The following is a 22,504-nucleotide window of genomic DNA, read 5'->3' as shown; positions in this document are numbered from 1 at the left end:
CAAGATCTCATCCCGTAGGGTAAAAATTATCACCAGAATGGTGAGCAAAAATCCCAGAACCACATGGGGGAACCTAGTGAATGACCTGCAGAGAGCTGGGACCAAAGTAACAAAGGCTACCATCAGTAACACACTATGCAGCCAGGGACTCAATTCCTGCAGTGCCAGATGTGTCCACCTGCTTAAGCCAGTACATGTCCGGACCCGTCTGAAGTTTGCTAGAGAGCATTTGGATGATCCAGAAGAAGAGTGGGAGAATGTCATATGGTCAGATGAAACCAAAACATAACTTTTAGGTAGAAACTCAACTTCTTGTGTTTGGAGGAGAATGATGCTGAGTTGCATCCAAAGAACACCATACCTACTGTGAAGCATGGGGGTGGAAACCTCATGCTTTGGGTCTGTTTTTCTGCAAAGGGACCAGGACGACTGATCCGAGTTAAGGAAAGAATGAATGGGGCCATGTATCGTGAGATTTTGACTCAAAACCTCCTTTCGTCAGCAAGGGCATTGAAGATGAAACGTGGCTGGATCTTTCAGTATGGCAGTGATCCCAAACATACCGCCCGGGCAAAGAAGGAGTGGTTTCGTAAGAATAATTTCAAGGTCCTGGAGTGGCCTAGCCAGTCTCCAGATCTCAACTACATAGAAAATCTTTGGAGGGAGTTGAAAATCTGATTTGCCCAGCGACAGCCCTAAAACATCACTGCTCTAGAGGAGATCTGCATGGAGGAATGGGCCAAACTACCAGCAACAATATGTAAAAACCTTGTGGAGACTTACAGAAAACGTTTGATCTCTGTCATTGCCAACAAAGGGTATATAACAAAGTATTGACATAAACTTTTGTTATTGACCAAATACTTATTTTTCACCATAATTTACAAATAAATTCTTTAAAAATCAGACAATGTGATTTTCTGGATTTTTTTTCTCATTTTGTCTCTCATAGTTGATGTGTGCCTTTGACAGAAATTGCAGGCCTCTCTCATCTTTTTGGGTGTGGGAGCTTGAGCAGTTGGTGGCTGACTAGATACTTTTTTGCCCCACTGTAAATCGCCAAGCAAACTCAGTACAGACCCACCGGCTGATCCGCGCGAGATTCTCAGAGCCGGAAACATTGCAGACCATGGGACTTATGAAACACTGCTGTCATAGTAAAGCTGGCAACATGGCAGACTAAAAAATACCACATCTGAAATATATATTTTTCTTATTTTTATTTATCAGTTAAATCAGTTAAGTATTGCATACATTTTGATTCTGATTTACCCTTTAATCCAGAAATACAATCTATAGAATTTTTTAAGTCAAGTTTAAAAACATTGAAAAGGGGTTTATTTTTGATAAACTTCGATACCACATCTGAAATAGTGAGTCTTCCTACTACGTTATGGGTCAGAGCCGGAGAGTCTCGAGTCTGCAATGTTTCCGGCAGATCTGCAAATCTTCAGTGTTTCCGGCTCTGACTAGAGAGACAGTTCATGCGGATCAGCCGGTTACGAGTTGAGAGATTCTCCAGTCAGAGCCGGAAACATTGCAGATTCGCATGTCTCTCGAGTCTGCAATGTTTCCGGTTCTGAGTGAGAATCCCGGGTCAATTCACGGCTCGCGCGGATCAGCAGGTCTCTCGAGTATGCAATGATTCCGGTTCTGAGTGAGAATCCCGGGTCAATTCTCGTGCAGATCAGACGGTTACGAGTGGATCTGTAGAGCGAGCAAAGTCTCATTAATAATGTTGAAAGAGGTTTGTGTGTGTCGTGGCGCTGTTTATGGTTTTACATTGAATTGTAGTAGGACTCAACTGATCCGGGTTAATGATACTAGAGACTCGCGACTCATGAGTTAATTTAAAGATCCGGGTGAAAGATCCGAGTGAGTCACGACTCAAACAGGTCTAGTTTGTGTGTGTGTGACATAACTATTTACATTAAACATATTTAAATAACATCTTTATAACAGTACATTTTAAATAAAATAAAAAATGAACACTTAAGGTTAACTTGCATAACAATTAATTTATATTTGTAGGTGTATTAACAAGAACAACATTTGTGACAAAAATGAACACTTAACTTACATAACATTTTGTTTATATTTGTAACTTAGGTGTATTAACAAGAACAACATTTGTGACAAAACCAGTCTTCATCTGGGACTTCCTCCACCTCCGCACACTGAATTTAGAACCATAAGTGACACAGGTCACACTGTTTATTATTGAAGTCAGGAGGGACCACTCTCTTGCACAGGGCACAGTGCTCTCCATCTTCCTTTGTCGCAGCAGGGACCTGCCTTTTTTGCCTCTTTGCCTCCTGGGCTTGTCTCTTTTCTTCCCTCTTTCTTGCCATCTCTTCCCTGCACTTTCTCTTGTTATCTTCCTTCTCTTTTTCCTCTGCTTCTTTTTTGTTTAGCAGTTCAATGTATGCGTCGCTGGTAAGGATGTGGGCTTGCAATGGAATGCGATGCCTCACCCTGTCATTCCTCTCCAGGGTGGGCTCGTAAGGACATTAGCCAGAGTCTCTGGGATTACACCTGCTGCCACCAGGTAATTTTTGGGAGCCACTCTGTTACAGGTGGAGCAAGGTGTTTGTGTGGTGTCTGTTTCATTAGGTTGTGTACTGGACTGTGCGGCTGAAAGAGGAGTGGAAATGCTAGATGGTGTGGCAGGACTCATGTGTGGTCCACTGCTGGATGGTGTGGCTAAAGGAGGTGTGGGACCAATGGATAGAGTTGCAGTTGGGGTTGCAGATGGAAGCATTCTCACCACCTAAAAAAATGAAAAGTATGTAAAACTTATTAGCACACTTAAAAAGAAACCAAGTAACTTAGAGGTTGAATTAAGATTGTATTAATGTGAAAATTACCTGGGTTGTATCCACAGCATCTCTGCACAGAGGAAAGATTCCAGCTTTGCGGAACCCACCCTTGATGTTTTGGGCGGTGACCGCATTTGGGTAAACATGTTTAAGCAGCAGTGAAAACTGCTTCTTCCCCACTACAACATCTCCCCGGACCAAACCCATCCTGGAAGCCATGGTGCAGAAAGCAGTCTTCAGTGGGTTGAAGACTGCAATGTCCAGGGGTTGCAAAATGTGTGCAGGTAGGCAAAGAATTTTGATCATGTATTCTCTGCAAAACACTATCAAATCTTTTGACACATGTCTCATGTTGGTCCATGATTAAAATTAGTGGTCTCTCCTCAGGTGCATATTTAACAAAATGATGCAGCCATTTTAAAAAGAGCTCCGAATCCATGTACCCCTTATCTTGGATGCCATAGAGGGCATTGGGGGGCCCACCCAGCCTGTAGGCATTGCTTGGAAGGCACTGTGATGTGCTCTCTGGTTGTCTGCTGCTGGTGGTACACATGCTTTTTTCCCAGCTGGCACAGGACCTTCTCCCTGGACCGAGGTTTGTCCCCAAATCCCGTTTCATCACAATTAAGGTCTTTACACAGGGACGTTTTTCGTGCGCCTTTATCGTCGACATTTAACGTCACGTTTTTCTGCTTTCACACCCAAACAATTTTTACTGGCGCTGAGCCGAGTGAGGTGCAATTTCACTCCCTGGACACTAGATGGCGCCTAAGTGTGTACTTTTAACAAATCTTTTACAAGCATTTTCTCTGTTAACAATTTTCTCAAATTTCCTGCCAAATGTATTGTATTTTGTGATTTGGCTAAAGATTTAAGTTCTCATTTTAACCAATATACTCGTTTTATAGAGGTTGGGTGGGTAGAACAAGGAACCACCATTTTTGTTGTGCCCAAAAATTTTAATACTCCTGCAAATTGATAAGTGTTGCCTATAAATACAATGATGCAATAATTAGGTATGTAGTTATTACAATAAAAGGTCAACAATACTAATGTACAAGCATAGTGCCAAAATGTCATGTTATTTACAATTAGTTTTTTTAATCAAACATTTATTTTTGTGAATGAACTGCAGTTTGCAATAACAATCAGAGACATGACAGTTTAAATTAAATAAAACAGGATTCAGAAATGTTGGTCCACTCCAGAAAAGTCACAATGACTGTAGTGCAACTGAACGGTAGTGCAAATCAACATTTAGAAATTAGACATTTTCAAATGTATTTCTTAAATGTATAAACACTTAAAATACATAAGTAAAATGGTATATAATAAACATTAATTTGTGTGAACAAGAACTGGCAGAGCTGTAGAGCAAATAAGTCACAATGATAGAAGTCTAAGTGAACTGTAATGCAAATAAACATATCTATGAAATGTACATGTTCAACTGTATTTCTTGAATGTGTAAACATTAAAAAAATAACTAAATAAAATGGTATATAATATACATCTATAGGTGTGACCCAAAACTGGCAGAGTGCTCCTTCTGTGCTCTTCTTTCTCTCTTCTGTGCTTCGCTTTCAATTTTTTCCCTTTAGCATCTCTTGATAAGAGGTACATCTCCAGAGGTTCGTCTCGGACTGTTTTCTTTTGTTTAGATTGGACCTTGTCACGGCTGGTGCTGGATGATCCTGAAGATGTGCTTTCTGGGGCCTCCTCACTTTTCCTCACATCATTTTAGCAGAAATATTGCTGTGAACACTGTAAAGATACATAATTTAGTTTTCATCAGAAACAATCTTTCACACTGAGGGCCATGTCACGATATCCATGAGGTCAATATTTGATTACAAATGTAATTTAGATTCATGGTATTTTATCTGGCTGAACAAATGCAGCAGATGTTACCTATACACAGAACACAAATTAACCTCCTAAAACCCCACCTTTGGTTTGGCTTGCATTTTAGATTTCTCCAAGCTATTTGGGGTTAATAGGGGGAAGAAGCAATGAATATAATAACCAAATATTTTTCTTTGAACATGAAGCAGTGTAATTGTCCATTTTTGTGTACAACAGGTTCCAGTTACACACAATGAAATACTATGGTGCAAACAACAAAACATGTGATATCACGGTGTACAGGGAACATGCCATGGTATGAAGTGTTCAATGTCAGTGCATTACATATCGTAATGTAATGCACCAATAATAATTTGTTATTACTTGCACAGTTAACATGTAGATTTGCACTACTGGTCTGTTCAATACACTACTGGACTGTCTATTTCATACTCCCTGTTCATTTGCACTGCTGGACTACTTGAATTGCATCGTTTGCACCCCTGTGTACTGAATATTAGAATAACTATTCACAATAACTTAAGCCATTGCACTCTTAACTGACTACAATACAAATTCATTCATACACTACTTAAATATTAATTTCACTACTGTTCTGTTTAGTTTATTATGTACATATCCATTTGTACATTTCTTATGTTCATAGTACCACCCATACATAGTAAGTGTTTACATCGTATTACATAATCCTGCACCTATGCAATTATTATTGATATCCTGCACTTTTTATACTGCTTTTGCACTTCTGGTTAGACCTTAACTGCATTTCGTTGCCTTGTGCTTGTGTAATGACAACAAAGTTTAATCTAATCATATGGCCCACACAGCTATGTATTGTAATGTTCTAATGTGTTACCTTCGAAATTCAGTCGATGATGTGAACCTTCATAAACCTTCATAAACCTCCACAGCCTCGATGCATCTTCTTTGTGTGTTTACCTGTTCCACGTGCTCCGCAAGACCATTTTGTGCTTGAGCGCCACCAAGTCGTGTTTTACTGGAACTTCAGCAGCGCCAGGCACGTGAACAAAAGTGGCAATCTCAACTTTTAATGCGCCGCGTCAAACCAAAAAAACGCGTCTGAGGCGTTTTTCTGAAAATGACGCTTTTGCGCGTCGCGCTTTTTGCGTGGGTGTGCGCACTCACATTGGCGCTCGTTCTTGAGTCACGAGACGTTAAACGTCGACGACAAACGCGCCCGAAAAATGTCCCGGTGTGTAAAGACCTTTATAAATAAGATGTGGCTTGTCTTGTAAACTATGCTTTGTGTATAACTCTTTGTAGAGTTTAAAGAATCCCTCGATGGCCTCCGGTGTGGCACCATGGACTCTAGCTCTGTCCAGGGAATCTGCTGTCCATGAGGTCAACTCCGGATGCCGGGCCTTGAATCGGGACCACCACATATCACTTGGCCCCTTCTCCATATTGACCGTCGTGGTGGCAGCTTTCTTTTATTATCCCAGTAACCAGTACTTTTACCAGGGATCTGGTTACTGGGAAGCCATGGTCTGCCATCCAAAAAAATAAATGAGAGTAGGGAATCTTCCTCTCCTGGTGTCAGGGCCAAATTGGGATGAGGGGCTTGTGGGAATTTTTTTTGTAGTCCTGCAGTGTGGTGTGGGGAATACATTTTTTTTTGCCGTTGCCCTTAAACTTGCGGCTGCCTTTACTTCTTCAACTGCCTTCTATAGCATCTCCCTGGGATATTGCTTTTTCTTTGTTGACCTTCCTTTTGAAATCAAGTATTTTTTATCAAATTTTTTTATTTGAATTTGTATGAAATCTTTTTAATTCATATTTTACTTGTTTAAGCATGATAAAAGTAAGGTTAAACAAAAGCACTGCATACAGGATGATGCTGACGGACTTGCTGCCCAAGTTGCTCTAAGCGGTCATCGGCCGCAACTGACTTCAAACATTAAATATTCCAACTTAAAATGTTTTTTTCAACAAATGTTAATATATCTTACAATTTGTGATAACATATCATTAATTGCTTAAAAAGTTTAATACAGTGTGAAGCATTAAATGAAAGCAAAATCCACATTTTTGCTGCTCCACTTGTCTCCCTCGAAGCCGCAGTCTGTCAGCATATGCCTGCCCACCGTCCATTTTCAAATACAGAGGGCACACCCTGCAGACTTACTGGACTGTCGCCGAAGTAAATTGCAGTAGGTTGTCTTTCCTGGTCATGGGTGAAAGAAGGGGAAATGAGGATGACACTGATATGTGATGTGTGACCTGGAAGTATTTATTGAGTAATTGGTGGTAAAAGGTCAACTGTACGGATCATTGTTGTGTACGAAACATGGTTAGTCAATGTTACCAACCTAATGTATATTATAAAACGGTTATACGTACTGTTGCTACGTACTGATTTATGAAAGTAAACACCACAGTCTTTAATCATATTTTAAATTTTTCTACAGTTGCACAATTAATGCCGATATATATATATATATACACTAGTCAACATTTGAAGTGGATCAAAAAAGTTTATTAAAGTTGTCCTAAGACAAGAACGGGTATTAGGGATTGGTTTTATGTAAACTTTTATGAATGGTTTTGATCCACTTCGAATGTTGAGTAGTGTATATATATATATATAATGTGACGAGCGTCCTCTGAGGAATCAGCGTCGCCCTGGCAACAAACACAAAACACCTGCACGCCCTCATCGCCGGCTGATCGGTCACAGCTGTTCCCAATCACCCCACAGTCATATAAGCAGCATAAGCTGAGAGGACAGACAGACTCTGGTCTCCAGCCGAATGTCATGCTGGTCTAACCCTTGTTCTTCTCTGTTCTCCCTAGAAAGCAGCGAGTGACCGACAGCCCACTTTGAAGCACGTTTGGACACCCACTTTCGATTGGACTCAGCACCAAAAGAGCACTTTGAGCACCAGCCACCACGTACCGGCTTACCTACCTTCACCCCTTTTTTTGGTTTAATACAAATAAATCAACCCTCCGGGGCCTTGTTCACAAAGCATATCTTGTCGAGTAATTCTTCACCCCGTGACATTTGGTGGAGAATGCGGGCATTCTGTGAAGAATCACCGGCTAGTTCACTGCCCCAGACCAAATTTTTTTTGTTTGTGCCCCACAGTGTAGCGGGTAGCGGCGCGCTCGTCCCCGAAATGGAGGAAATATTGCAGCGCCTCACAGAAGTGAGCATCCGGCAGCAACAAATAGTGGAACATCTCGCCTCTCGCCAGGGCAGGACGGAGGAAGAACTCGCCGCTGTCCGTGCCTCCGCCACCCTGCGGGTTCCGCTACCTGATCCTCGGGCCCAAGCAGCCCGCCTGCTGCCGAAAATGACCACTGATGATGATGTGGAAGCCTTCCTGCAGGTCTTTGAAAACACCGCCCAACGTGAGGTATGGCCCGAAGAAGATTGGGCACGGGCACTGGCACCCTCCTCACCGGAGAAGCCCAACGAGCTTATTTCTCACTTCCCCTGGCTATCGCCGAAGATTACACTGAAGTTAAGCGTGAAATTTTGGCGAGGCTTGGCCTCTTACCTGTCTGCGCCACCCAACAGTTCCATGAATGGGAGTTCAAGCCTAGGGTCCCAGCCTGTGCACAGGCAGCCGAGCTCAGCCGCATCGCTCAACACTGGCTATTGGATGGGAACCCCACCGCAGCACAGGTAGCGGAACGAGTGGTCATTGATCGCCTCCTCCGCGCTCTACCCCGCGCTCATAGACAAGCAGTTGGGATCAAACCCTACCAACACCCTGGAACTCGTGGAGGCAATCGAACTGGCGGATGCTGTCCATCACCGAGAGGCCGGGGACCGACCGCCGCCGTTCCCCCGGAGGGTCATCCAGGAGCGACGTCCGCTCGAAGGCACCCCGCGACCAGTCAGCAGGCCGATGGTTCCCCCTTCGCGAGATGAGCCTATGCCCAGTGCTGAACCACCATCACCCCCACGAGCATGGCTGGCAGGTTGCATCGTCCACCAGCATGTACCATCAGGAGCCCCCGAAGCAGATGTGATGGTGGACGGGAAACGCTTCCGGGCCCTACTGGACTCAGGCAGTGCGGTCACCCTCATCCAGTCCCAGTTGTGCACCCCCCAAGGCGGCCAGAAAAACTGTCTACCAATCACCTGTGTGCATGGAGACACTCGCCAAGTACCGGCCCGTAGAGTCACCATCTCATCACCCCAAGGCAGCTGGCCGGTGGAGGCTGGCCTGGTGAAGGATCTGCCAGTGGCCGTTTTGCTTGGAAGGGATTGGCCCGGCTTCGACAGACTGCTCACAGCCGCTACTCAGCCTGCCAGCCCAGAGGGGAACCATCGAAGACGGAGATGACTTCGTGGACCCCGCCGCCGTCCGGCCCTACTCGCCTCCGACAGTGGGAGAGAAGGTGAGTCCCCCTCCCAAACTAATAATCTGTTTTATGATGTATACCAACAGGCTGCTGGAGGGGGCTCCTTCGCCAAGGAACAGCGGGAGGACGATTGAGTCAAGCACTGTTGGGCTCAGGTGCGAGTCGTCGATGGAAAGGACGTCCTCCTACGGCTCCATCCTCTTCCACATTTTGTCATTGAGAATGGCCTGCTGTACTGTGTTGCCCAGCGGAGGGGGGAGGAGAAGAGATTACTGGTTGTACCCCGAGCCAAGACAGAAACCATCTTGGAGCTGGCACATTCCCATCTCATGGCAGGTCACCTCAGGGTAGCCAACACCACCCAGCACATCCGCGACCGCTTCCACTGGCCGGGCCTGGAGGCTGAAGTAAAGCGGTTCTGCCAAGCCTGCCCGACCTGTCAAGCTACGTCGCCCAAGACCCCTCCACCCAGCCTGCTCATCCCGCTGCCTATCATCGAGGTGCCCTTCGAGCGGATTGGAATGGACATAGGGGGCCCGTTGCCAAAGTCTGCCCGCGGACACGAGCACATCCTGGTAATCGTCGACTACGCCACCCGATACCCAGAGGCAGTCCCCCTGCGTAAGGCCACTGCAAAGTCCATTGCCCAGGAGCTGTTTCTGCTGGCCAGCCGAGAGTAGGTGAAGCAGTTGAGGACCACTGTCTATCACCCTCAAACGGACGGACTCGTGGAAAGGTTTAACCAGACCCTCAAGCAAATGCTTAGACGAGTGGCGGCGGAGGATAAGCGGGATTGGGACCTCATGATTCCCTATGTCCACTTTGGGGTCCGCGAAGTTCCCCAGGCCTCAACTGGCTTCACCCCCTTCAAGCTCCTGTTTGGCCATTAACCATGTGGACTCCTGGACGTGGCCAAAGAAGCTTGGGAGAAGCAGCCTGCCCCCCATCGCACCGTCATCGAACACATACGACAGATGAGGGAACGGATCAATCGAGTGATGCCATTAGTCCGGGAACATCTCACCAAGGCCCAGCAAGCACAGCAACGCCACTACAACCGCGCTGCCCAACCCCGGGAGTTCCTGCCTGGGGACCGCGTCATGGTCCTGGTCCCCAGCTCCGCCTGCAAGTTCCTGGCCTCCTGGCAAGGGCCATATTCGGTTGTAGAAAGAGTTGGACCAGTCACATAACGACTGAGGCAGCCTGAACGGCGGAAGACGGAGCAACTCTATCATGTCAACCTCCTGAAGAAGTGGGTTGGGACCAGGGACCAAGTGGCTGCCCTGAGTCTCACGGAACACGTGATGGTTGACATCAACCCCCATCTCTCAGCTGCCCAGAAGACAGAGCTACAGCACCTGGTCAGTCAGTTCCAGGATGTGTTCTCTTCCCAGCCCGGGCAGACCAACGTGCTCCAGCATGACATCAGGACATCCCCAGGAGTCATTGTCAGGCAACGACCCTACCGCGTCCTGGAAGCTCATCGGCAGGCTATTGAGGAGGAGATCCAACAAATGCTAAAGTTGGGGGTAATTGAACCATCCCGGAGTCCGTAGTCCAGCCCCATTGTGATGGTCCCAAAGCCAGATGGCACCCTCCGTTTTTGTAATGACTTCCGCCGCCTGAACGAAGTGTCTGAATTCGACGGGTACCCCATGCCCCGGGTCGATGAGCTGCTGGACCGCCTAGGAAGGGCCCGGTACATCAGCACCCTAGACCTCACCAAGGGTTATTGGCAGGTACCACTCTCCGAAGCTGCTGAACCAAAGACTGCATTCTCGACCCCCAGTGGCCACTGCCAGTACCGGACCCTTCCCTTCGGCTTGCATGGGGCGCCCGCAACATTCCAGAGAATGATGGACATCATCCTGCGACCCCACCAGGCATACACAGCCGCCTACCTGGATGACGTGGTGATCCACTCTGAGGCATGGGAGGAACATCTCGATCGTCTACGGAGGGTGCTTTCGGAGCTCCGGCGGGCTGGACTCACCGCCAACCCCCGCAAATGCCACCTAGCCCCCTCCGAGGCCAAGTACCTGGGCTTCCAAGTCGGTCGAGGCCTCATACGACCACAGGAAAAGAAAGTAGAGGCCATCCACTCTGCCCCAAAACCCCGGACAAAGACCCAGGTACGAGCCTTCTTGGGGTTGGCAGGTTATTACCGATGTTTTATCCCCAATTTCTCCTCTTTAGCTGCCCCCTGACAGACCTGACCAGGAAGGGACAGCCGGAGAACGTATGCTGGACCCCATTGGCAGAGGAGGCCTTCGCCCAGGTCAAAGCAGCGCTCACGTCCTCGCCTGTACTCCGTGCTCCAGACTTTAGCTGCCCCTTCCTGCTGCAAACAGATGCCTCTGACACAGGATTGGGAGCAGTCCTGTCCCAAATTCAGGAAGGTGAGGAGCACCCAATCATTTATATCAGCAGAAAACTGTCTCCGGCCTAAAGGAAGTATGCCGCTGTAGAGAAGGAAGCCTTGGCCATCAAGTGGGCAGTCCTAGAGCTCCGGTACTACCTCCTAGGCCGCAAGTTCACCCTGGTCACCGACCACGCACCCCTACAGTGGATGGCCCGCGCCAACGACACCAACGCCAGCGTGACTCGCTGGTTCCTAGCCCTCCAGGACTTCCACTTTGAGGTGCACCATCGGGCCGGGGCTGCCAACGCGAACGCCGATGGTCTCTCACGGATCTGGACAGCTTATGCAGGTTTGTCAGGGGTCATTCCCCACCCTCCCCTGACTTCACCCCTACTCTCTCCGTTTGTTCACAGGACCAGAACGACGCTTGGGGGGGGAATGTGACAAGCGTCCTCTGAGGAATCAGCGTCGCCCTGGCAACAAACACAAAACACCTGCACGCCCTCATCGCCGGCTGATCGGTCACAGCTGTTCCCAATCACCCCACAGTCATATAAGCAGCATAAGCTGAGAAGACAGACAGACTCTGGTCTCCAGCCGAATGCCATGCTGGTCTAACCCTTGTTCTTCTCTGTTCTCCCTAGAAAGCAGCGAGTGACCCACAGCCCACTTTGAAGCACATTTGGACACCCACTTTCGATTGGACTCCGCACTAGAAAAGCACTTTGAGCACCAGCCACCACGTACCGGCTTACCTACCTTCACCCCTTTTTTTGGTTTAATACAAATAAATCGACCCTCCGGGACCTTGTTCACAAAGCATATCTTGTCGAGTGATTCTTCACCCCGTGACAATATAAATAAATGTCAATAAATATTGTTGAGTCATCTCGTCAATAAAGAGAAAACGCTTCTCTTTTTTGTTGTTTAACATCAATTTCATATTTCCGCTATTATCCACTAAATTGCGATCTTACCCAACTTAAACACTGACGCATTCACTCAACACTGAAAACACAGTGTAGTACTGTTCATGGCTCTGAATCTGAAACCTGTAACAAAAGAAATAAAATGCCATAAGAACACAAACATTTCAATCTTCAAAATGCTATAAATAGTAAATGATGACTATTTTACCAGTTTTTTGTTAAGCCGCCTTTCCAATGACTGATAAAACCCAAAGTCATTCATTTTTTTTCTTTGGAGAGTTGCAAAGGGGCTGCGTGAGGTGACTAATTAGGTGGCAATTTTCTGATCCGTTTTAAGCTTTGGATTCGTAATGTTTTTTTACTTGTGCGACTACACAGCATGTGATATATGCCAACCGGAAGTGATCTATTTCAGTGTATTCCAATCAAAACACTATGTGAAGTGAAAATTATTAATCCTTCTTTGTTTAACTTTATCAGTAAGACTTAAATCCTTTAAACACGATTTATTACTGATAACTAATTAATCATTAATTTAATATTTACACATTATTGTTTTTAATCTTGTCTCAATATATTCTCTCCAAAATATTGGTGGTTTTTGTCATATATGCAGCTGTTTATTGTTTCATTCATTTATTCCACTATAGTGAATATTTGTAGATTGAAGACTCATGTGCTGGAATGAGCTTCTCTCTCATGTTGCCATTAATAAACAATTGAACTGACATTTCATGACTCTCATGCGAACTCCAACAGTTGTGTCCGTATGTAGTGTACAATGGAAAGGCGGCTTTAGTCTGCAGGTGGTTCAAGCAGGACTGTTAACTCAGAGGTTTTTACAGGTAAAAAAATCAGGAGCCACCTTCACATTAACTTATTAAATTTAAAATAAAAAGGTGGGAATTAAAGAACGCTTTTGCAAAGACAGAGAACCATTTCAGTACAAAAGGGTTCTTGGGTAAGCTAAGCCATACGGCATGGAAGAGAAGTGTAACGATAGATAATACAATACTTTAGACATGGATTTGCAAGTTCTGAACATTTTTATTGTCATTTTAGAAGAATCACACTGTGTTAAAAGAAGCCTCACCTCACAATTTACAGCAACAAAAAAAACTTTGAGAAATTATCTGCATTTTGTTTTTCTGTTTTGGTTATCCTCAACTGCATTTATTTTTCTCCAGAACACTGCATTTTTCTGGCCTTATTTCAACTCATTGTACCAGGCTACCAGCTTCAAAATGCAATTTGTGTTACACAACCTTATTGTTTAAAAAGCACTCCTAATTCCTTATCTTATACCAGCAACGCTTTTCATGGTTTTCTTGTTTGTTACATAGTGTTGAATCTTGTTAGAATTTGTTTAGTAAAGCCAGTGCAATCTTTCTGGTGATGTTGGTTGACTGAGGAAGTCTTGCTGATCAAGCTAAGCCTTTTGAGAACACCAGAACTATAGCATCCAAAAAAAGCAAAACTATGAAAACCATCTGTGACCACAGATTTTATTTATTTTCATTTGTGGTCTCTTTCAGGGACGTGCACAGACATTTTGAGGGGCAGGGGCTCAAGTGAAATAAAGGGCACTTCTCATAATTATGTATTTTTTTCTTTTTGTAAACAAAAAAGTATATATATTAACGCAATTCTGACTTCCTTAAAATTTATTTAAAAAGTTAATTAATTTGATCTTCCTCAAACTCACGCAATTGTTTCATTTTCAAAAGATGTCTTCAAAATAATCAGTTCACACAGAAACCATGGTCTCCTTAGTATTCTAGGTTTATAGAGCAGCAATTACACAATGTGCATGTTTTGAAAACATTAATTACAAATTTGTTAAAATGCTAAAAAAAATTGTGACTGCTGAGTAGTGCTACATGCCAATAAATGCTATGCTATAGCGTTTAGCTGAAGTTCTATTAGTTTGCAATTAGTTGTTAATCAAAATCTGTATTTTTGTCTGATAAGGGCTCAAAATATAAGGTCTGTTTACTAATGTGAGCTTCTGGCATGAGCCTCAGAGCAGAGCTCAACATTATTATTCATGACCCTTTCAAATAGGGCAAAAATAGATCATTTAATTCAAATGACAAATTCTAGGCTTGTAGATGGACACGTAAAACGTTTCTGGATAATTTTTGCACTTAATAAAGTGCCTTCTTTGTCAAAGAACAATTTAACATATTATGGCAACACGTCCTTTGGCACCTTTAATCTTAGGTTTCATATTTATTAGGGTTACACATGTCAGAAACAACAAATATAGATTAGGCCTATTTTATATTTTACTTTTTGGTGATGTCAGTAAAAATTCAGACTGGGCAAGTAAAATACTGATTTCAAATCAGATTTCTTCCCAATCTACTCCAGCACTCCAGTATAACACATTATAGGCTACTTATTTAACAGCCATTACAAAAAATGCAAACAAAAAAAGCTTACTACTGTAGTTAGCAATTATTTTATTGTTTGTGCTTTCTTATTTTATGAGCAGTCTGTTTAAACTACATACACTATACGGATACAAGTTTGCAACTCTTCAGGTTAATATGGGATTGTCGTGGAAAACAATGTCCCTGAATCGTTATGTGTAACAACGTGTCCCATATTTTGTGCATAAAACTGTTAATATAAGAATGCGTTCTTCCTCACACACAAGGCCGTAGCCAGGATTTTTCAAATACCGAGAACATTTTTTGTATTATTTAAATTTTTTCCATATTACAGAATAATAATAAACATTTCCAAACTACGACATAGCACAAATGTAACTGTGTCCGTGAGAATTTTGTTGGTGACTAAAAGCATCCAAAATAAATCAATGGTTACATTTCATCATCTGAAGTGCAAGTCACCCTTTGCCTAGAAACTGCAAAACCGTGTCATTTTTTCAAGAAGCTTCTTAAATTTTCAATTTAGGATGAGTATAGAAGGAGTTTATATATGATATGGGCTCTTAGTGGCTGCTTTTTCTTCAATATTCAGTGTAAGTCATCTATTTCAAAAAATATATTTTTTGGTTTCTAATAACAAAAATTAATCTGTTTGGCACAGCTATATTTTGTCTACAAAAGTAATTTCAAGCATTTAACCATAAGCCTTCAGATTTAATGATTTTTAAGACTATAGTTAACATTTTGGTTAAGTGACCTTAAACTTTTGAACAGTAGTGTAGGTTTTAATCTCATTGGTAGCCGTATTGCATCCCATATTGTAGGCTACTTGCTGCATAACCTTTAACTTTCTCACCCTCCCTCTTTCTCTGCTCATCTTTTGCTGGTTTCCAAATGATAGATGAAGTTTGTTACAGCCTTTTCATTTTCATTTGCTTTATTAGATTAGAATTACAGACGTGGAGAGACTCTTTCTTACATTGCATGTTACATAAACATTCTTGCCTTTCTTGCATACTACTTTTGTATAGAAGCAGTGCTTATTATACTTTGTGTTTGCGACCGCTACCTTTGAGCTTGTTGTACTTGCCATCGCTCTGTCGTTGCGAATGTGAGGGACTCTGGCGGACTCCACGTGAGGACCAGGCTGTATGTGAGTGTCTAGCAGCAGAACCCACTGCTCGTTGAGTGTAGAGAATAATACATGCTCTCGCGTCAGTCTCCAACCACGACAGAAAAGATCGCTAGATTTGTCCTTTTTCGCTTTTTTTAAGTTGCTAAATCTAGCGACAAAGTCATCAACAAGTTGGCAACACGGCACTGCTCGGACTGTGCATGTATGTAGTGTATGAGCTAATCCTGCTTCTGGTTGGCTAACGATGGAAATTTAGCCAATCATCATTGATTATGTGGTTGTCCCGCCCCCTCTAACATACACAGGCCAATCATTATGTGTTTCCCACCCTCAACACACGCAAGAGAAAAACATTGCCTGTCTGATGAGAGTTTACTCGCTTCAGTGAGATTAATTATATTAATGCGCAGCATTTTAATGTCAGTAACGCTGTTAGGAAATGACGTTTATATATAACGCCATTATTTCCATCACTGTACGTGATGGTCCATAGATGCAAGGATTGTCTCGTCGGCTATTTACACATCAAAATGAAACGAAACTTCAAGAAAAAACTACCGAGGACATGACCTCGGTGTCCTCAATGGTAGCTACGGCCATGCTCACACACTTACCGGTAGCTGCCTGCGATCATCGTTAACTGTTTGTGTACCACAAATAGCGCTATTTTTCTTTTTATAAGAGTTTAAATCTCATTTAAATGATTCCTGAATAAATTCATGTTAAATTAAATAAGTAACAAGTAAAAAACACAAGAAACAGACAGACATCAGTTGTTATATGAATAAAGATCATATTATTTAAAAATAAATAAAAAGCACCCCAGAAAAAAGGGCACTTTTTCTCCAGGAATAAAAAGGGCAGGCGCTCAAGCCCCCTTTGATGTCTATGTGTGCACGTGCCTGTTCTCTTTTAAACATGTACAGTTAACAGACAGGGACATTCATAAGACTGCTTCACTCATGCAACCAAAAATGGGGACTGTCAACAGAAGAATAAGGCTGATAAAAGAGTTGTGCGTAATGTATGTGTATTCTGTGGTTCAACAGGTGCTAATAGTTCCTCATTACAACGCAGCAAAACTCTGAAAACTCACTCACAGTCTTTCTGATTTCCTCTTTTAATGCTTAATTTCTCATGTTTATATTTCACTGATGTTATGATATATATAGGTTGCATTTACAGGCCTTTTGACACTCAAGATATCTTTTCACATGATTGAGTTATTACATGACATTATTACTAAAACTTCTTTGAGTATTTTTTTCTGTTTTAAATAAAACTGTAAATGTAAAAATAAAAGTATAACGTTATGATCTGTGAAATATGACTGTTCAAACCTAAATGAAACTGTGTGTGAGGGTGGAAATATTGATAATATTTTGTTTGAATGTTGAACTTAAAGTAAAATAAACACTTTACAGTAAGGTTGTATTAACAGTTTAATTTAACGCATAAGCTAACATATGAACTAACAATAAGCAGCATACTTTAATGCCTGTTAATGTTAGTTAAGAAAAATAGTCCATAGTTCATTGTAATTTAGCACAATGTTCATGGAAAAAAGTTGAACGGTTTTAATCTCAAAGTAAATGTCGAAATCAATTAAATGGCGAAAGTAATTACTTGTTACTTCATGTTAACTCTTAATAAATGAAACCTTATTGTATAAAGTCCCTAAAATAAAACTACAGCAATGAAGTACAATAACTCAAGAAAATAAATTAAATTATCTTGGTAAATGGTAAACACATATACAAATACTACATACGAGATTCAATGTGAAAAAAACAAATAATGACTTGCAGAGGTCAAACTATAGTACGCACAAGTTATGTTATAGATACGACAGTCACTACAGCTTTTTAATCTAGACTTTCAGTTGTCATTTTTAGGCTTTCAGACGAAGCTCTCTGTGACGTTCTTGTTGTATTCTCTCACATTGTCAGAGAGAAGGGCAACACTTAAATTATTCCAGAATAGAGGCTGCGCTCGTGGGTTCCTGGGCCAGGACAAAACAGACTTTTTGCACAGCCGTTTTCTCATTTGAAGATATTTGAATTTGGGGAAGAGAAGGTCTAGCAGAACCAAAACGGTAACATCTACCTTCTCATCTAGAAGCCTCTGCTGGACCAGAAGGAAGGCTTGTTTCACCACTCCACTCGCTTGAGAATAGCCACTAGGGCTGGTCAGGACGAACACTGTCTTTCTGCTGTTGTAAACCGCCTTGTGGAGATTCTCTATGCATGAAACTCCCGGGACCCAGTCGCGTTCCTCCAGACATAGTCGGAAGCGCCATCTCCCCTTGTGCTCCAATCTCTCAATCATCTCATTGTAGATCCAGTCTCTGACCGCCTTGTCACTTGTATCAAAAACAACAAATGCATCATAGTGGCTATCTGACGTGTTACCATTAGCTGAAGTGTGTCCCTTGTGTCCAGTCCACAGAATCTGGATGCAGTACCACAGGTCCCAACCATAGAGATGCTTCAGGAGGGGAATGATCATCCCTGCCAATGTCAACAGTGATGTACAGAGAAAAGCGGAGCTCCCAAATACGTCCTGGCATGAACGGAGATCTATCGAGAGGACATTCACACCAGCCAGTGACTCGGGATAGGCACATTGAATGTGTGTGGTGAGATGTGGGACAGTTAAATTCGTTTCTCTCAGGAAGTTGGCGAACTCAGATGTAACGCAACTGCAAGTAAATGGATTGGCATGCAGCACAAGTTTGCAGGATGTGTTTTTATGCTTTCCAGAAACACAGATTGTATTTGTTTCATGGAATGACAGGGGAAGAGCTTGCACATTGAGCAATTTCAGCTGGTTGTGGTTAAGCATTAGGTCTTTGAGATATTTAGCCCGACTAAAAAAAGCCTTTGGTATGGCAATTAGTCGATTGTGACTTAAGTCCAGACTTACGAGATTAAGCTCAAAATGATTATTGGGTAAGAAAGAAAGCATGTTTTCACTTAGATTTAGGTAGCAGAGGTCTTTGAGGACTGAAATGTTCCCCCAAGGGAAATAACTAAGCATGTTGGAATCCACCTGTAGCACCCTGAGCGTCGGAGGCAAATTGACAAATGCCTCCGGAGAAAATGATTTTAGCTTGTTTTCAGAAATGTCCAAGTGCGTAAGGTTGGTAAGACCCTGAAAGAAACTTGTGTATTCATTACGCTTAGAGTCCCACATTATGTCCAAACGATTTCCAGAGAAAACAAGATATTTCAGTGAATTACTTGTTAGAATGTTAGAGATTCGAAGACCGATGTGATTGTTGGCTAGACTCAGCATTTTAAGAGAAGACAAATGGGACAGGAATGTGAAGCGATGTCCCATACCCTTCATTGCAAAGTGGAATTCGTTATTACTGAGGTCAAGAACTTGAAGGGTGTCACTGAGCTCCTGGAACGCTCTGTCGGAGTACAGGTCAATGCGGTTGTGTGCCATATTAAGGTATGCTAGCTTACTTAGATGTGAGAACTGCTGGCCATTTAACGTTTGACTGATGTAGTTGTAGGACAGATCTATGCATACAGCCTCGTCCATGTCTTTAAACATACTTGAATTCAGCCATGGGATGTTGTTTTGAGACAGATCAAACATCAAGTTTTTTGAGCACACTTCTTTTTTAAAATGCCACATTGAATAATATAAGGGACAGTAGTCCCCTTTAGAGCCCAGCACAGTCGTCGACCACAGTTCTGTGCTAGGTAGACTGAGTTTTTTAATTTGTAGGTCGAGTTCTCCACGTTTTTGATGTTCTCTGTGGGATAGGTATTTCGGGATAGCTTCTGACATGCAAAATGGAATACATGGATTAAATGCAAGCATGTTTTGGGAAAGGCCCACTCTCCTTAATGTTCTCAGCTGGCTGAATGCGCTGACGTTAACAGAGCAGATAAAGTTCATGCGTAACTCCAGATACTCGAGTCTTGGCAGTTTGGATAGAGGTACGAGACTGTGGTTTGATAGCACTTTGAAGAATAATCCACTCAGATACAACTCTCTAAGGGCTGTCATCTTCTTTATGGAGGGTGATAGGATCAATTCAGAGAAGGTGTTCAGGGGCTCATAGTTATAAAGAAGATTGAGGGACACAACTCTCCGGAGCTCCTCGTAAAAGGTGCCGTTCTGTATGGTGTAGGCTAACAAATTATCAGATAGATCGAGCTCCTGGAGCTTCTGCAGTTGAGCAAAGAGGTACAGAGGAAGAGTTCGAAGCGAGTTGCCTCTTAGACTTAAACTAATTAAAGAGTCTCTCTGATCCAAAAATGCACTTTGATGCAGATCCAGGGATTGGTTGTTTGGGCATGGGAAACAGGGCTCTGAGGCATGATCACATCTTTGGCAGTTCCACCCCAGGTTAAGGTGACGCAAGCGTGTAAGATTTAAAAAGGACTCTTTAGTAATAGCGGTAATCTTGTTCTCTCCCAAGTCTAGACTTTCTAGTGAAAGTGGAAGATGTGGGGGAACAATTGTGACATTGTTGTAACTCAGAGTAAGATTCAAAAGCTCAGGAAGCTCTTGAAACACAAGTGGGTCGATAAAGTATGACTGATAACACGGGTTGGCGTAGAAACAGTTCTTGCTTAGCAGTAGGTGTTTCAGTTGTGGTGTACCTAGAGGTTTATCAATATGAAAAATATTGTTAAATTCAAGTCCCAAGACCGCAAGCTGTTCTGGAAGAGGAGGAATGGTCTTCAGGCTGTTCCCCGCTAAATGGAGTGAGGTTAGTTTCTGAAGGCCGACAAATGCATCAGGGTCGATCTTTAGGTCACACGAAGGCCGCCTCTTCTCTTTGGAAATATCTGGCACGCAGTTCCACATCAAACTGAGATGCATCAGATTGGGCATGCCAGAGAATGCATCACTTTTAATTTGCCGTATATGGTTTTCATCCAAGTTGAGTGATATGATGGAGAGGGATTTGAATTTAGGGATTTTAGCCAGACGTCTGCCCTGACAGTTGACATTTAAGACTTCATTGTTATTATTATGGCTTTCACAGGGATAGAAATCAAGATGCAAAGTTGTCAAAAAATGAAACTGGCTCAGGATAAGAACCAGGTACATTTCGTGTCCAAACATGGCCTAGAGACACAGAACAAGAAAAGTAAAAAAACAATGTAATGCAAGTTAATGGCATACATTATATACACTCTAAAGGGGGTCGCACACCGGACACGCAGCTCAGCGCCGCTTCTTGGACAACTTGGAAGTATCATAAACCGGAAGTGCACATCAAATAGCGCAAGCTTTGTCAGATAGTGTCTACTTCAAAATGCAAAGTATATGTTAGCAGCCAATCTTAAACGTTAATGATTTGGGACAAATATGATGTTATTTAATGTTAAACTATGTGAGTGGCGCTCTGCGGCGTGACAGGGATTTGAGCACCTTCCTGAATTGTAGCTGAGTGGCGCGGACAGGCGCCACCTGTCAGCGCCGGTGTGCGTATACTCATAGAAAGCAATGTGTTTGATTTTTTTAGAACGACGCAGCACTGAGCTGCGCGGCTAGTGTGCCATCCCCTTAAGAAATGCTGGGTTATTTTCAACCCAGCGTTGGGTCAAAAAAGGACGTGCCCAGCTGTCAGATAAAATTTACCCAGAAAATGTTTATATTTGAGCCAGCAATCGGTTAAAACAACACAGCATATTGGGTTGAAACAACCCAATGGGCTGGGCTTGTCCATTTTTGACCCAACCCTGGGTTGAAAATAACCTAGGATTTTTTAGAGTACACTACACAGTTACTATAAGGATACTGCATAGGCTAAAATGATCAGTTAGCACTATTAGTAGATAATACAGTAAGATGTCCACAGTTTCATTTATTCCCATGTAAGGTGAAAAGAAAATACTGTCCAGTGGTACACATTTCATATTATGAAAATTACATTTTTCACTTTTCTTTATTAATATTACCAGTTGGTTATGCTGGTGTCCTACGCTGTATAGACACAAATTAAAAAATTACTTACCTTAAAGTCTAGCATCCAAATCTTACAACTTTATATAACTTTCAGACTCACAAGGTGGAAACTAAGAAACCAAAAATAAAAGCAATAAAAGTTTTAACTGAGCACACCTGGAAGTGAAAGCTGTAGTAACTGAAATACACTTGCACACAACACAGATGTTCTCATTTAAATACTGTCAAGACCCATCCCACTAACTCAATGATTTAAGGTTCTCAGTTTTATCTTCACTCAATGCCACATTTATTTCTCACATTTTATGTATTTTTATCTCATATACATACTACATAGCAGTGCTATATAATGATATAGGCAAATACAATGCCTTGACATAATGTTTGGGACATTTACAAACTTTACAGTTTGTAATAAGATAATTATGTACATTTACATATATATATATATGTATATATCACCTGACATGTAAATAAACTTTATTTATTGAATTAAACTGAAACCTAAATTACGTTTAGTTTTCTTACACCACTGGCAGCTATCTTCTCTTGCTTTAAGCATAAAATCACTTGATTTTGATCATTTCTTTTTAGAAAATGACTTAAAAATGACCTAAGATTTTATCTGTACTGGAAAACAAGACAAAAACACTAAAACGTTGATTTATTTGGTAACACTTTACAATAAAGTCATATTTGTTATGCAGTAGCTAACTATC

The 22,504-nt window shown here is 42.5% G+C and overlaps 2 protein-coding genes across 2 annotated transcripts in view; both read right to left on the bottom strand.

The window, feature by feature from the left end:
• The window catches only part of pex10 (peroxisomal biogenesis factor 10), a 184,544-nt gene that overhangs the window by 12,890 nt on the left and 149,150 nt on the right, over positions 1-22,504 (bottom strand). The gene's annotated exons all lie outside the window — the stretch shown is intronic.
• tlr9 (toll-like receptor 9) lies at positions 16,482-22,089 on the bottom strand. Its single transcript, XM_055169059.2, has 2 exons — positions 21,835-22,089; positions 16,482-20,942 (listed from the first exon to the last, which is right to left on the bottom strand). The coding sequence occupies exons 1-2, from the start codon at positions 21,847-21,849 to the stop codon at positions 17,745-17,747; spliced, it is 3,213 nt and encodes a 1,070-aa protein (XP_055025034.2). The 5' UTR covers positions 21,850-22,089; the 3' UTR covers positions 16,482-17,744.

Source organism: Misgurnus anguillicaudatus, chromosome 5, assembly GCF_027580225.2.
Source record: "Misgurnus anguillicaudatus chromosome 5, ASM2758022v2, whole genome shotgun sequence".
NCBI classification, from domain to species: domain Eukaryota; kingdom Metazoa; phylum Chordata; class Actinopteri; order Cypriniformes; family Cobitidae; genus Misgurnus; species Misgurnus anguillicaudatus.
Note: the sequence above shows the minus strand (reverse complement) of the source record. Positions and strands in the feature narration are given on the sequence as shown.